A 15,529-nucleotide genomic window follows, 5' to 3' on the forward strand; every position below is an offset into this window, starting at 1 on the left:
ACCTGTTTCCCCACCTGTTTCCTCACCTGTGTCCTCACCTGTGTCCTCACCTGTTTCTTCACCTGTGTCCTCACCTGTTTCCTCACCCGTGTCCTCGCCTGTTTCCTCACCTGTGTCCTCACCTGTTTCCCCACCTGTTTCCCCACCTGTGTCCTCACCTGTTTCCTCACCTTTCTCCTTACCTGTTTCCCCACCTGTTTCCTCACCTGTGTCCTCATCTGTTTCCTCACCTGTGTCCTCACCTGCTTCCTCACCTGTTTCCTCGCCTGTTTCCTCACCTGTTTCCTCACCTGTTTCCTCACCTGTGTCCTCACCTGTGTCCTCACCTGTTTCCTCACCTGTGTCCTCACCTGCTTCCTCACCTGCTTCCTCACCTGTTTCCTCACCTGTGTCCTCACCTGTTTCCCCACCTGTTTCCTCACCTCTGTCCTCACCTGTTTTCTCACCTGTGTCCTCACCTGTTTCCTCACCTGTGTCCTCACCTGTTTCCTCACCTGTGTCCTTACCTGTTTCCCCACCTGTTTCATCACCTGTGTCCTCACCTGTGTCCTTACCTGCTTCCTCACCTGTTTCCTCACCTGTGTCCTCACCTGTGTCCTCACCTGTTTCCTCACCTGTTTCCCCACCTGTTTCCTCACCTGTGTCCTCACCTGCTTCCTCACCTGCTTCCTCACCTGTGTCCTCACCTGTTTCTTCACCTGTGTCCTCGCCTGTTTCCTCACCTGTGTCCTCACCTGTTTCCTCACCTGTGTCCTCACCTGTTTCCTCACCTGCTTCCTCACCTGTGTCCTCACCTGTTTCCTCACCTGTGTCCTCGCCTGCTTCCTCACCTGTGTCCTCACCTGTTTCCTCACCTGTTTCCTCACCTGTGTCCTCATCTGTTTTCTCACCTGTGTCCTTACCTGTTTCCCCACCTGTTTCCTCACCTGTGTCCTCGCCTGCTTCCTCACCTGTTTCCTCACCTGTGTCCTCACCTGCTTCCTCACCTGCTTCCTCACCTGTGTCCTCACCTGTTTCTTCACCTGTGTCCTCACCTGTTTCCTCACCCGTGTCCTCGCCTGTTTCCTCACCTGTGTCCTCACCTGTTTCCCCACCTGTTTCCTCACCTGTGTCCTCACCTGTTTCCTCACCTGTCTCCTTACCTGTTTCCCCACCTGTTTCCTCACCTGTGTCCTCACCTGTTTCCTCACCTGTCTCCTTACCTGTTTGCCCACCTGTTTCCTCACCTGTGTCCTCGCCTGCTTCCTCATCTGTTTCCTCACCTGTGTCCTCACCTGTTTCCCCACCTGTTTCTTCACCTGTGTCCTCACCTGTTTCCTCACCCGTGTCCTCGTCTGTTTCCTCACCTGTGTCCTCACCTGTTTCCTCACCTGTCTCCTTACCTGTTTCCCCACCTGTTTCCTCACCTGTGTCCCACCTGTTTCCTCACCTGTGTCCTCACCTGTGTCCTGATCAGCTCCGAGTGTTGCGGCTGGCCCGCTGGTGGCCATCATTCAACATGTTTTTAGGGATAATCTGGAGGTCGATAAGGAAAGTGACCCTGCTGCTCTTCATCATGGTCTTCTTCTTCACCGTGGTTGGCACGCAGCTGTTCGGGCAGAACTACAAAGACTGCGTTTGTCGCATCGCAGCGGACTGTGAGCTTCCTCGCTGGCACATGACCAACTTCTTCAGCACCTTCGTCGTCATCTTCAGGGTCCTGTGTGGAGAGTGGGTCGAGATAATGTGGGACTGCATGGAAGTCTCAGGACAGACCACGTGTCTGGTCTTCTGCATGACGGTCGTGATCATTGGAAACCTGCTGGTGAGTCTCTGCAGGTAGACAGGTTTAAACCTGAGCCTGTTCCTGAACGCCACAAATCACCCAGCCACAAACATCTGATCTTGGTCTCAAATCAGGTATTTAATCCAGTCCTGACTCTTATCCCGGTGTTATTTCAGGTCCTGAATCTGTTCCTGGTCTTATTTCAGATCCTGAATGTTTATCTGGTCTTATTTCAGATCCTGAATGTGTTCCTGACCTTGCTACTGAACTCGTTTATTCTTGTGGCTCCAGAAGAAAAAGACGAAAACAACCTGCACAAGGCCCTTGAATGGATCAAGATCTGGATCCTGGCTCTGCTGGGAAAGAAGAACCCTGTCAACCCAGACCACACAGGTAGGTCTAAACCTGCAACTGGAGCAAAGACTTTCTTTGCTGACCAGTTTATTGTCATAGGTAATTTGATTTGTTTGTTTTATTTTTATTTTTTTATTTTTTGAATCCTGTCTTACTGTCTTTTTAATTTTCAGATCAAACCATTTAAAACAACCGAGACTGAAGTTTTTGATTTGAATTCTCAGATTTTATGACAGAATGTTCTCACACACGTTTTTCTGGTGGTATATTGATTGTCAGGGGTTGACAGTAAAGAGGACAACAGGAAGGAGTACCTGGCCTTGAATTTAGTGATGTCAGACCAGCCGGTGTCAGAGGACAAAGTCCTCAGCGGTAACCACAGCAACCAGACCAGCAGTGACCATAACATCAAACCCCAGAGGGTCCCCATTGCCACGGCCGAGGTCGATATCGAATTCAAGACGCCTGAAGACAAAGAACAAGAGAAAAAAGTAAAGTGTATTCTGTTCTCTCGTCTGATTCATAATTAAAGTAACCAATCAGCTCACAGTTTACAGGACGGATCCACGTTACTGAAGAGAACTGTTTGAGTCTCACCATGTGAACATTTTACACATTGTGACAAACTAAAATTAAACAAATGAATTTGATACATAATTTGAGCAATGAATCTACAGCGCTCATGTTCACAGCAAAGTATGGATTAGCTTTGTTTCATAACAACTGAACTAATCTCGTTTTGATGCTAAAATAAAAATCCCCAGGGAGACGACATCAGCTGGACCGACCGTGTGAGGCGGTCAGACGTCAGCATGTATAAGACAAACTGTTGGGGAGTTCAGTGTAATAATAATAATTATGATGATAATGATGACGATGCTGAGGTGGTTTGGGCATCTGATCAGGATCCTCCCGGACACCTCTCTTTGGAGGTTTTCCAGGCAGGACCACCTGGGAGGAGACCCGGGATGGACCCAGAACTCACTGGAGGGATTATACATCTCATCTGGCCTCAGGATCCCCCAGGAGGAGAGAGAGACGTCTGGAATACCCTGCGTAGTCTGCTGCCACCTCCACCCGACCCTGGATAAGCAAAAGACAATGGATGGATAATAATAATAATAATAATAATAATCTTTTGTTGATTGTTTGTTCAGTGTGATGACGTGCAGAAACCTACCGAAGACCATGAAGACCATGAAGGAAACACACCTGAGGACTGCTGCAGTGACAGTACGAGTCTTTCTGTAAAAATGATAGAGAACCAATCAGTGATCAATAACAGCTCTAATGACTCTCTGTCTGTGTGTTACCGCTGCTGTCTGTTCCTGGATATAGACACGTCCCAGGGTGCAGGGAGGGTCTGGTCTAACATCAGGAGGGCCTGTTTCTTAATCGTACAACACAAATACTTTGAGAGCTTCATCATCATCATCATCGTGCTGAGCAGTGTAGCTCTGGTAAACACAAACAAACCAACACTGTTATACATTATTAAACATTATTATTATACATTATTATACATACCAACATTATTATACGTTATTATAGAAGTATTAATTTATACATTATTGTAACAGTATTTATTTGTTTTCCCGGGAAACTGGAGCAGGTATCGATGAAAACTCACTTCCTGCCACTGACACCTGATGTGAAACCTTGTTAATGTGAATTGTATTGAAGAGGTGTCTTCACCGATCTGTCAGATGTAGAGTGACCTCACACCTGTCCACATGCTTATAGAAGTGTGTATGTGAACAGATGTTTGAGGATGTCCACCTGCACCAGCGTCAGGTCTTAAAGAAGGTTGTGGAGACGGCAGACCAGGTGTTCACCTACCTGTTCCTGCTCGAGATGCTCCTCAAGTGGATCGCCTACGGACTCAAGAAATACTTCACCAATGCCTGGTGCTGGCTCGACTTCCTCATCTTAGACGTAAGGATGGGATCAATAAGATTGATTATGGATAATATATTGATAACTGCCAAATTTCATCGCAGAGAATATGTCCCCTGATTGGCTTGAAATGGTCTGTTCAAATCAAAGCTTAGCTGTAACAGTTTTAATTCAAGGTAAATGTATCTGCAGGTAACCATATGAACTGGACTGATGCTTCAGTCAAAGGAACAGGATAACAACTGACTATTATTAACTATTATTGATTACTATTATAAACAACTATTATTAATTATCATTAATTAATCATGAATTATTCTCTATTTAATTTTTCACACATCAGTTTTTATCCTGATGAAACAAACCAATAAAAAGGTTGATCAGTCAGCTTTGGACAGAGCCAGGCTAGCAGTTTCCCGCTGTTACCAGTCCTTATGCTAAGCTAAGTTAGCTGTTCCCCCTATTTCCATTCTTTCTATGAAGCTAAACTTGCTGTTTCCTCCTGATTACAGCCTTTATGCTAAGCTAGGTTAGCTGTTTCGAGTCTTTATGCTATGCTAAACTAACTGTTTCCAGTCTTTATGCTAAGCTAGGTTAGCTGTTTCCAGTCTTTAAGTTGAGCTAGGCTAGCTGTTTCCAGTCTTTATGCTAAGCTAGGTTAGCTGTTTCCAGTCTTTAAGTTGAGCTAGGCTAGCTGTTTCCAGTCTTTATGCTAAGCTAAGTTAGCTGTTTCCCCTGTCTACAATCTTTATGCTAAGCTACGCTAGCTGTTTCCAGTCTGTATGCTAAACTAATCTTGCTGTTTCCCCCTGTTTACAGTCTTTATGCTAAACTAGGTTAGCTGTTACCAGTCCTTATGCTAAGCTAAGTTAGCTGTTTCCCCTATTTCCATTCTTTCTATGAAGCTAAACTTGCTGTTTCCCCCTGATTACAGCCTTTATGCTAAGCTAGGTTAGCTGTTTCAAGTCTTTATGCTATGCTAAACTAACTGTTTCCAGTCTTTATGCTAAGCTAGGTTAGCTGTTTCCAGTCTTTAAGTTGAGCTAGGCTAGCTGTTTCCAGTCTTTATGCTAAGCTAAGCTAGCTGTTTCCTCCTATTTCCAGTGTTTATCATAGAATCAACATGAATATGTGTCTCGCAGAGAGAAAGACAAGAAGATTTAAATGTTGAACTGTTTCTTTAAGCAGCTGAGGGATCTGAACTTCCTGTCTGTCCTTCACTCACCTGAGATATGATGTCATAAGCAGCAGTGTTGTATCTTCCAGGTGTTTATGGTGTCTCTGATGGCTGACGTGTTGGGATTCTCTGGAATAGGAGCCATCCAGTTTCTGAGGACTCTGAGAGCTCTCGGGCCCCTGAGGGCCCTGTCCCGCTTCCCAGGCCTTAGGGTGAGACCTGCACTTACATACACAGACAGAGAGACACAGGTACAGGTGTGTTGATGATGTTGCAGCACAGTCATGTTCAGGTGTGCTCCTGAGTTGAATACACTGAACTGTGTTTTACTATTGTGACTGACTAGAGCTAGCCTGGCTAGCTGGCATGTTAGCTGTTAGCTCTCTAGCTACAGCTAGTGAGAGTGAAGGAACACACTTCCTGATGACACTCTGAGGGCTCTGTTGAACCCATCTATAGCTCGTGGTCTGAAGTCCATGTGCATTTAGGGCGCGTCAACTCCCTTTTTGTAGTTAAACAGACCATCTGGGTACAAAGTGAGACGCATGCTGCCAAGTGGATGTTTTAAGACTATTAATTAGTCATAGGTGTGTTTTGGGCGTAACATGAACTAACCCAATCAGAGTGACATCTCTCATTCCCTTTAAGAACCAGTTCCACCAGGACCTGGCACATCGATATTTAGACAGCGGCGCTCGTCTCCACTGAAGGACAGGCATGTGGTCTTTGGCTGGTGGACCCTCTGTCTCCACCGTCTCTGTCTCCACCGTCTCTGCCTCCACTTTCTCTGCCTCCACCGTCTCCCAATCATCTGTCCATCAACAACTCTGTTTGACTGTATATGAGCAGATCCACTGATATTTAACTGAGGAGGAGCGCTGCTGTGCGTCCCCCTGTGTGTAGTAGTGATGCACAGATGGATCAGGTGGTCACTGACTGATCATTTAAATCACCCGACAGGATCGGTCAGGATCAATTATTAATTAATATTCTGTGTTCTTCACACACACAGTTCAGGTTCGTACGGTTCATACTCATAAATCCTGAGCTCCATCACAGCTGTCTAAAAACATTTATTTCAGAAGCTAACAGTTTAATACTGTTTCCTCTGTCCTGTCCTGTCCTGTCCTGTCCTGTCCTGTCCTGTCCTGTCTATAACTACGGCCTCTACGTTTGCTGTTTAAATGTGCCATGAACTTGTTCCAGTGACATCAAACAGGGAAACATTTGAAATAACTGAAAGCAGCCTGTCTGATTGTTACATCAGAGTGTACGTGTGCTGTGCAGCCGCCTGCGTTGGCTCATATTACTGTCTGAATAATGTGTCCCTTAAATAGCAGGAAACACACTGACTTTGACTTTAGACCAGGTTTTTGTCGGTCTATGGCGCAGTCGCTTTCTGCTGCCATTAATGTGCCTGACCACACCTCACTGTAGCAACAACATGGCCGTTTGTAACTTACACAACGTGGGCACAAAAATGACAAATGCGACAGTCAGAAGCTAACAATGACACTGAACTAGGTGCCGTTTTGCACCCAAAGTGCCAACGTGTCTGTCTGCAGGTCTTTATACGTCTCCCTCTAAACCTGTCTCTCTCTCTCTCTCTCTCTGTCTCTCTCTATCTACCTGTCTGTGTGCAGCTGGTGGTGGAGGTTCTGGTCCGGACCATCCCTCCCCTGTTTGATATGCTGCTGGTGTGTCTGACGGTGTGGTTGGTCTTCAGTCTTCTGGGTGTGGACATGTTTGCTGGAAAGTTTTACTACTGTTTCAATGACACGTCAGAGGAGTACTTCTTACCTGAGGTGGTGAACAACAAGAGTGACTGTTTCTCTCTGATTATGGAGAACTTCTCGGATGTCCGCTGGAAGAACCTCAAGATAAACTACGACAACGTGCCGAACGGTTACATTTCGTTGCTGCACCTGGTCAGTCTGAACACTCAGCATACACACAGGAAGTCATTCAGTGTGAACTCTTAAACAATAAAAGCATCAAACAGGACTGACTCCATGTTTTACAGGTGGAAGTAAAGCTGCTCTCCACACTGCGATGCCTTTAAAGATTTTCACTGAAGAGGTTTTGTCAACACATCCGTCCAGAAATTCAAATTAGTTTATTGTGTCGTTTTTTCATAAACTGGGTGACGGAGATCATGTGCAGTTCAATTACATTAAGAGTCACTTTAACTTTTCATTGACTCTTAATGGTAAATGAATCTTTCATCAGCGTTATGATATCAGAGTGAAGCTGCTGCCTGATAACAGCTCATCAACTTAAATGTAGTGTTTTTCTTATGAAGTTCTGCGTTTTTTTTTTTTGCGTCAGGCAGCATCAGCAGATTGGATGGACCTCCTTTATGCCGCAGTGGATGCCAGAATGGTAAGTGTTGGTACTGGTACTGGTACTGGTACTGGTACTGGTACTGGTACTGGCACTGGTACTGGTACTGGTACTGACATTAATACTGGTACTGATGTTAGTGCTGGTACTGATGTTAGTGCTGGTACTGATACTGGTACTGGTCCTGATATAAGTACTGGTACTGGTACTGGTACTGTAATGAGTACTTGTACTTGTACTGGTACTGTAAATTGTTCCTGGTATAACAAGAGAAAAACTGTGTGTGTGTGTTTGTGTATGTGTGTGTGTGTGTGTGTGTGTGTGTGTGTGTGTGTGTGTGTGTGTGTGTGTGTGTGTGTGTGCGCGTGCAGGTGGAAGACCAGCCCGTCTATGAGCACAACGTCCTCATGCACCTGTACTTCATCTGCTTCTTCATCATCGGCTCCTTCTTCATCTTCACCTTCTTCATCAGAGCCATCATCGACCACCTGCAGAGAGAAAAGATATGTTACCACACCTACTGACACACAGACAGGCAGAGAGACAGACAGGCAGAGAGACAGGCAGACAGAGAGACAGGCAGGCTGAGAGACAGGCAGACAGAGAGACAGACAGGCTGAGAGGCAGACAGGCAGAGAGACAGAGAGACAGACAGGCTGAGAGACAGACAGACAGAGAGACAGGCAGGCAGAGAGACAGGCAGGCTGAGAGACAGACAGACAGAGAGACAGACAGGCAGAGAGACAGGCAGGCTGAGAGACAGGCAGGCAGAGAGACAGGCAGACAGAGAGACAGGCAGGCTGAGAGACAGGCAGACAGAGAGACAGGCAGGCAGAGAGACAGGCAGGCTGAGAGACAGGCAGGCTGAGAGACAGGCAGGCAGAGAGACAGACAGACAGAGAGAGACAGACAGGCTGAGAGAGACAGAGAGGCAGACAGGCAGAGAGACAGGCTGAGAGACAGACAGGCAGAGAGACAGGCAGAGAGACAGACAGGCTTGTCTTTGCTCTGTCTTTACTTGTATCTGTATATTTTGTCTTTACTTTGGAAGGAAACACATCTTCATGACAGAGGAGCAGCACAAATATTCCAAGTGTTTGAAGGACCGGTTCTCCAGGAATCCTCAGGCACCTACTCCCCGACCTCAGGTGGGTCCACTTGCTTCCTGTCTGCTGGTCTTTAAACGACATGGTGTCAACAGGTCAGGTGTGGAGTTGAGGTCAGAGTTCCTGTCGGAGACCAGGGTCTTTAAACAGTTTAATCTTAATTTTCTTCAGTTGATGTGAATCTAGAAATCAACATAAATGTAACTTTGTCACCAGCTGTGTTGTTTAACTGGTTGGACTTCCTGGTTTTAACTGGTAGGACTTCCTGGTTTAGACTTCCTGGTTTTAACTGGTAGGACTTCCTGGTTTAGACTTCCTGGTTTTAACTGGTAGGACTTCCTGGTTTCTGTCAGAGTCAAAATAAACTCAATAAATTCAGAATGGATTCATAATAAAGTCTTTGTACGTTTCATGCTGCTCTTCATCACGCTCAGAATCAGGGCCGGGCTCGGCTCTTTGACCTGGTGACCGGTCGGTACTTTGAATTCTTCATGATGGGGATTATCTGCCTGAACATGGTTATTCTGATGGTGGAGACGTACGATCAGAGCTACGAGGCGGACCATATCCTGTACTGGTTCCACTTCACCTTCATTCTCATCTTCCTCATCGAGTTCATCCTGAAGATCAGCGCCTTCGGACAGCGCTACTTTGCCGACGGCTTGAACGTCCTCGACTTTGTGCTGCTAGTCATGTGTGTCATCAGTAAGTTTTCATGTGGTGATGTCATCATTGTGTCTGGTGATGTCATCGTCTCGTCACTGTAGAGCACTTTGATTCATTTGTTTTAATTGTCTTTTGATCTCACAATGACTGTAGTGATGTACAGCTGTGACATCACCATCTCATTCATATTCTCTGTTCTGTCCCTGTCCCCCTCTGCTCCCTCTGCTGAAGCTAAGATAAACTAATGCCAAGCTAACGTTTCCAACAGCTCTGAACCTCCATCTGTCCGTCAGTGAAGGTGGAGAATATTATTATTATTATTATTATTATTATTATTATTATATTTGATCAGTTTGTCTGCTGCACACCGGGCCAGGACCGGGCCAGGACCGGGCCAGGACCGGGCCAGGACCGGCTCCAAACTATTTGTGATGTCACTAATCGTGCTCATAGGCCCCACCTCTTAAAATCAGATTTTGAATGAGCTCAGAAAAAAATGACATGCATGTGAAAACAAACATCGAGCTGAAGACAAGAAGGAGCCAGTCTGGACTGCAGGAGCACTTTAAAGGAGCAGTGTGTAGTTTTGTTGAAGACATGTCTCATGACTGAATTAACTGAATAAACAAACTGACCTTAAAGGAGTTTTACTCTGTTTATATGTGGCGGACCCTGCCACCTTTCTAGCTTCAGACAGTGTTCTGGGACCTTATTTTCCTCTGAGAACAGCTGGTTTATTCACTGATGGAAAAACAAGTTTGTATTTTGACCTCATTAATATTGTAAATATTAAAATTCTCAGTTTGATTCCTTCTACTGTAACTCTAACACCAACGCATATTTGACTGTTATGACTCAGACAGGAAGGAGGACACTCGTCCACAAAGATAACGATTGATTTAGCACCTTTTCAGAAATAATCTCCGTCCCAACCAACTCACCATAAAACAAATCACATGACCGTTCATGTATGAACGACTATTTTACTTTTGCTTACTCTTTATTCTATAATATATGTGACAGCTATCAGGGCTGTCACTGAGGCAACAGGACAAAATGATGAGTCAGCTCGTCACTGAATCCTCCTGAATAATATTTGATCAAAACTTTGTTTTGTCTGTTTGTGTCTTTCTAAATATAGACGATATAACATCCATTCTGTCAATGTACAAACTCAAATATACAATATCATCACACAAACTAGGTTAAATCTGCCAAAAGCCCTTTTCAGACAGAGACTCTGAAATAGCACCACGACAAAGGCTCGCCTTTACCCGCCTTTCTTTGTTCACACTGAACCAAGCGGCGCCGGCGTAAAGCCGCTCCAGACGGTTCACATCAACACGTTGAGATCTGTTTCCACCTGTTAATCTAAACATGTCCCAGCAGACTGTTCATAATAAATAAATACTGTTACAATGGGTTGTGATTGACATCCTGACCCACAATGCATTGTGGAAAGTGACAAAGAGAAGAGAAGTTGCTCTAAATGACATCACATAATCACCATCAGTAAATAGTGGACCCTGTAATACAATATCATCACATCTGTCAGTGCTGCTACATTCACTGACACGATGTGTCTCTGTCATCATTTACCAAAATCTCAGTTTCTGCCTGTCCAGACGGAAACACTGAAAACAGAGTTCATCGTAATATCTTCACCCTGGAGGGGTTTTTCAAAAAGATTTCATTGACCTAAAACGGTGTTTAGGTGTGTATGAAGAAATACGTGTGTTCATGTGGACAAGAGATGTCAGGAATCAGTTCACTCAGAAGAAGAAAAAGAAGGTGTTTAATGTTTGTTCTTTCTTTCTTTCTTTCAGGCCTATTCCTCGCTGACCTCATGGAGAAGTACTTTGTATCGCCCACTGCCTTCAGCATGCTGCGACTGGTTCGTGTTGCTCGTATCCTCTGTCTGATCCGTTATGCCAGGGGGATCCAGAAGCTGCTTACGGCCTTTGTAGGTTTACTTCCTGCCCTCTTCAACATTGGCCTCGTCCTGCTCCTCCTCATGGTCACCTTCTCCATCTTCGGCATGTTTAACTTCGCCTACGTGAAGAGGGAGGCCATGATCGACGACATGTTTAACTTTGAGACATTCTGGAACAGCATGATCTGTGTGTTTATGATCAGTACGACCTCTGGGTGGGGCGGTATGCTGTATCCCATGATGAACAATCCTCCCGACTGCGACCCCTACGCAGAGCACCCAGGATCGATGGTCAGAGGCGACTGTGGCAACCCAACGGTGGGCATCATCTTCTTTGTCACCTTCGTCTGCCTGTCCTACCTGCTGGTGGTCCACCTGTACCTCACTGTCATCCTGGAGACATTAAACTCAGAGGACACAGAGATGCTGAGCGATGACGACCTCCAGAGGTTTTATAAAACCTGGAGCAAGTTCGACCCCAACGCCTCACAGTTCATACCATACAGGTGAGTCCACACACAGGCAGGTAAACACGACACAATAATAAACTTTCTTCAACTCAGAGAACCATAAAAATGAATTTGAAACAATATGATTGATTGATCACACACATTAACTTTATTAACACAACAATTATTTTCTGTTTCTGGCTCTGGATTTACTCAGGCACATCCCTCATTTGATGTCAGGTCCTCACGTCGTGTCGCATGTCATTGGCCTAGAAAACACAAATGAAACAACAACAACCGCCCCAAACCTTATGATTTTGATTTATTTGGCCAGATTAGAAATAAACCAGCAGCTGAACTGAAGCAGGGCCTTGAGGGACAGTTCAACCACTGCAGAACCACTGAAACACCCACAGGTCTCTAAAGGAGGACTGAGTATCTGACTGATGGGGCCCAGTTGGACCATGACTGCTCCAGTCTGGATCAGTTGTTGTCTAGAACAAAGAACTGCTACCAGAGTCCAACTAAAACTGCTTATGACCAACATTTAAAAAACCAGAGCTAGTATAGCGTTCTCTGACTTCTCCATGGGAGAATAAACAAAAGAGTTGAACTATTTTCGCTAATTGAAGCAACAGCAGTCCGAGGACCAGTCATGTTTGGACACCATTGTGTTCATGCAAAGAGTCCATGTAATCATATTGTTTCAGAGTTTCTCCACCTGCATAGCTCCACTGGTTACTGACTGATCGGACTGGGCTGTATCAAACGCAGAGGTTCAGTCCAGTTAAATCAGGCAGGATCTTCATCAGCAGGAAGTCGAACATTTCACTGCCATCACTCGACTGTAAAAAGCTCCAATTTACTGTATTCAACTCTTCTGTTCTGTTTTCCACAGCAAGCTGTCTGATTTCTGCGACGCTCTTCAGGATCCTCTGAGGATCCCCAAACCAAACACCATCAAACTGATCCACATGGACCTGCCTCTGTTTCCTGGAGACAAGATCCACTGTGTGGACGTCTTCCTCACACTGGCTGCTCAGGTAACATCACCTGATCACTTATCATATCATCATCATTATTATTATTGTTGCTGGTGTTGTTATTGATCTTTATATGTGTGCAGGTTTTAGGTGAATCAGCAGAGATGGACACTCTCAAAGCCAGAATGGAGGAAAAGTTCACGACTAACTCGTCTAAGGTTTTACACTGCTCTGCTCTGTTGTGTTGTGTTGTGTTGTGTTGTGTTGTGTTGTGTTGTGTTTACAGAAGGAATCTGTCTGCTGCTGTTCTGTTTATTGACCTGCTGAAGTTAAAAATGATAAAGGTTTATTTTGAAAAATGTTTATACTCGTCATCGTTGTTGTCATTGGTAGTTTTATTGTTCTTCATTTGTTTTGTTGCATTCTGCTTCTGGCTTTTAATGAGTTTGTATGTCGATTTTTAAAGGCAGAACAGCTTTTAGCTCAGTTGTGGCTCACAGGGATCCAAATAACTAAATCAATAAATGTCCTCCCTCTTCTGACACACCAAAAAATGACATTTGTCCCCTTCAGGTGTCCAATGAACCCATAAGCAGCACCCTGCGGAGGAAACAGGAGGAGGTGGCGGCGAAGGTGATCCAGAGAGCGTACAGGAAGGGCCTGATGCAGTGCGGAGACGGGGGGGAGATGGCGGCAGAGTCTGAGGACGGTGGCGGTGGTGTTTCAGGTGTCTGAGGCTCCGCCCACCCAGGTGGTGCTTGAGAGTGAGTCTCTCCTCCATGCTGGTCCTCCACCCAACCCACCCAGGGAGTCATTCACCTGAGGACCTGTGGACTCACCTGCCGGTTAACGTCAGCAGAGACGACGCAACTGGAGTTCCTGAACAATCGACTCTGTGCTCTTCTTCTTCTTCTGCCTTTAGACATGAAAACTTCAGCTTTTTAATCTTCTAACAGTTCTTCACCGTACGAGCTTCCAACAGTGTACGAGAAATTAAACTAGAAATTACACATATATATCAATTAACATCATGTTTCCACTGATTTGTGATTGGAGGCTCTTCGTGACACATCAACATGTTGACCTGCTGATGACGACAGACAGACAGACAGACGGATGAAAACATCACGTCAGTCAGTAACATTCAACACCACAACTTCATCCTCCAAATGCTCAAAAGTGTTACTAATGTATTCAGGACAAAAACAATTTTACTCTCAATATACAGTAACTTTATTCTGAAAATATTACCACTTAAAAATGTATTCAAATATTACATTTTTTAACGTTTTTCTAAAAAGTAACGTTATCATTCTAAAGTATCTCTTTAGCATTAAAAAAGTAACATTAGCATGTAGCATTTCATAGCTTCCTGTTGTGTGAGTCCAGACTGTCATCATGTAAACACACTGTGGTTTCATCGTTAGCAGCAGACTCCGCCTCTAACACGTCTGTGTTCAACAGTGGCGACAATAACAAAACAATTACATTTGATTGACTACAGCTAATTAACAACATTAATGTGATGCAGTCTCATCTGCTGTCATATAAATATAATCACATAATGTGAATGTTTATTAAACCACTGATCAATGCTTTTATACGCTTTTTATAAATCTGTCATGTTTTTCTGTTTATTTTTAAAAAATAACAAATGTAACTAAATAAATAATAAACAGCTCTGTACTTCATGTTTGTATCATGTTGTCTTTATTCTAACTGGTGCTGTCACTGATCCGCCCCCCCTCCTCCTCCTGAGGGGCCCTGGCCCCTGAGTGGCTGGTTCTGGCCCCTGAGTGGCTGGTTCCGGCCCCTGAGTGGCTGGTTCCGGCCCCTGAGTGGCTGGTTCCGGCCCCTGAGTGGCTGGTTCCGGCCCCTGAGTGGCTGGTTCCGGCCCCTGAGTGGCTGGTTCTGGCCCCTGAGTGGCTGGTTCCGGCCCCTGAGTGGCTGGTTCTGGCCCAGTGAGCAGCAGCTGGTTGGAGGTTGTGAGTGAACATGGACAGCAGGAGGACGCTTCTCTGTCTCAGTCATGGACTTCTCTCTGAACTTGGTTTGGATTTTCTGTTTCTGTTTGTTTCTGCCTCCACTGCTAGAGCTGAAGCCCTGGTTCGGCTCCGGGTCTGAGTCTGGGTCCGTGCTTCTCAACACCTTGCTGGGACCGGGCTGGATTTATCACATTGAGTGGATTTTAACTCCCCAGTCTGTCCCTCACTTCATCCACATCCACAGTCGAACCGGGATCATGTTTCTGTCCGGAGCACCGGACTGCCGCACTCAGAGGAGAGACTCGGTTCCAGTTTTTGTTCAGATCCAATCACCATGCGAGTCCATCCTGATCCTCCTCTAGCTGATCATCCACAGCAGGGACTGTGTGATCCGCCCCGGTGGACAGTCTGTTAACTAGGCCTGCACGATATGAGGAAAATCTGCGATGTGCGATAACACTGTTCAATATTGCGATGACGATATAACTTGCGATAAATAAACAAATATTGAAGTTTGCATATTATTAACTATACAGTTAATAATAGTGTTTCCGCATTAATAGGTACACTGCTAACATAGACCCCAAACATTGAATAGCCAATGTCCACTGAATAGTGAAGAATTAAATAAATTATTTCGAACATGCTTTTATTGAACAAACTGCACATGAATACCCAACCAATTTGGCAGAACATTAATTTAAATAAGACATTATAACTATATGAAATTAAAGTTTAATTTCCCCTGCTCCCTTTAAACTATTTTCTTGTAAACTCAACCAAAACATCTCTTACCATGCAGAGTTGAAATAAATAAAACAACTTAAATAATTAAATAAATATAAATTAAACATGGCACTTTAAATTAACTG

The 15,529-nt window shown here is 45.0% G+C and overlaps 1 protein-coding gene across 1 annotated transcript in view; it reads left to right on the forward strand.

The window, feature by feature from the left end:
- The window catches only part of LOC141000581 (sodium channel protein type 4 subunit alpha B-like), a 36,750-nt gene extending 22,387 nt beyond the window's left edge, over window positions 1-14,363 (forward strand). The window contains exons 16-31 of the mRNA XM_073471318.1: window positions 1,457-1,804; window positions 2,002-2,158; window positions 2,399-2,610; window positions 3,277-3,352; window positions 3,458-3,579; window positions 3,881-4,054; window positions 5,282-5,404; window positions 6,836-7,120; window positions 7,521-7,574; window positions 7,907-8,038; window positions 8,579-8,683; window positions 9,076-9,346; window positions 11,134-11,746; window positions 12,588-12,732; window positions 12,816-12,890; window positions 13,246-14,363. Coding sequence (XP_073327419.1) covers window positions 1,457-1,804; window positions 2,002-2,158; window positions 2,399-2,610; window positions 3,277-3,352; window positions 3,458-3,579; window positions 3,881-4,054; window positions 5,282-5,404; window positions 6,836-7,120; window positions 7,521-7,574; window positions 7,907-8,038; window positions 8,579-8,683; window positions 9,076-9,346; window positions 11,134-11,746; window positions 12,588-12,732; window positions 12,816-12,890; window positions 13,246-13,407 — 3,054 coding nt within the window. The 3' untranslated portion in view covers window positions 13,408-14,363. The remainder of the gene's footprint in view (window positions 1-1,456; window positions 1,805-2,001; window positions 2,159-2,398; window positions 2,611-3,276; window positions 3,353-3,457; window positions 3,580-3,880; window positions 4,055-5,281; window positions 5,405-6,835; window positions 7,121-7,520; window positions 7,575-7,906; window positions 8,039-8,578; window positions 8,684-9,075; window positions 9,347-11,133; window positions 11,747-12,587; window positions 12,733-12,815; window positions 12,891-13,245) is intronic.
- Window positions 14,364-15,529: the final 1,166 nt, after the last annotated feature.

The sequence above is a fragment of the Pagrus major genome, chromosome 8 (genome assembly GCF_040436345.1).
Source record: "Pagrus major chromosome 8, Pma_NU_1.0".
In the NCBI taxonomy this organism is placed as follows: Eukaryota; Metazoa; Chordata; class Actinopteri; order Spariformes; family Sparidae; genus Pagrus; species Pagrus major.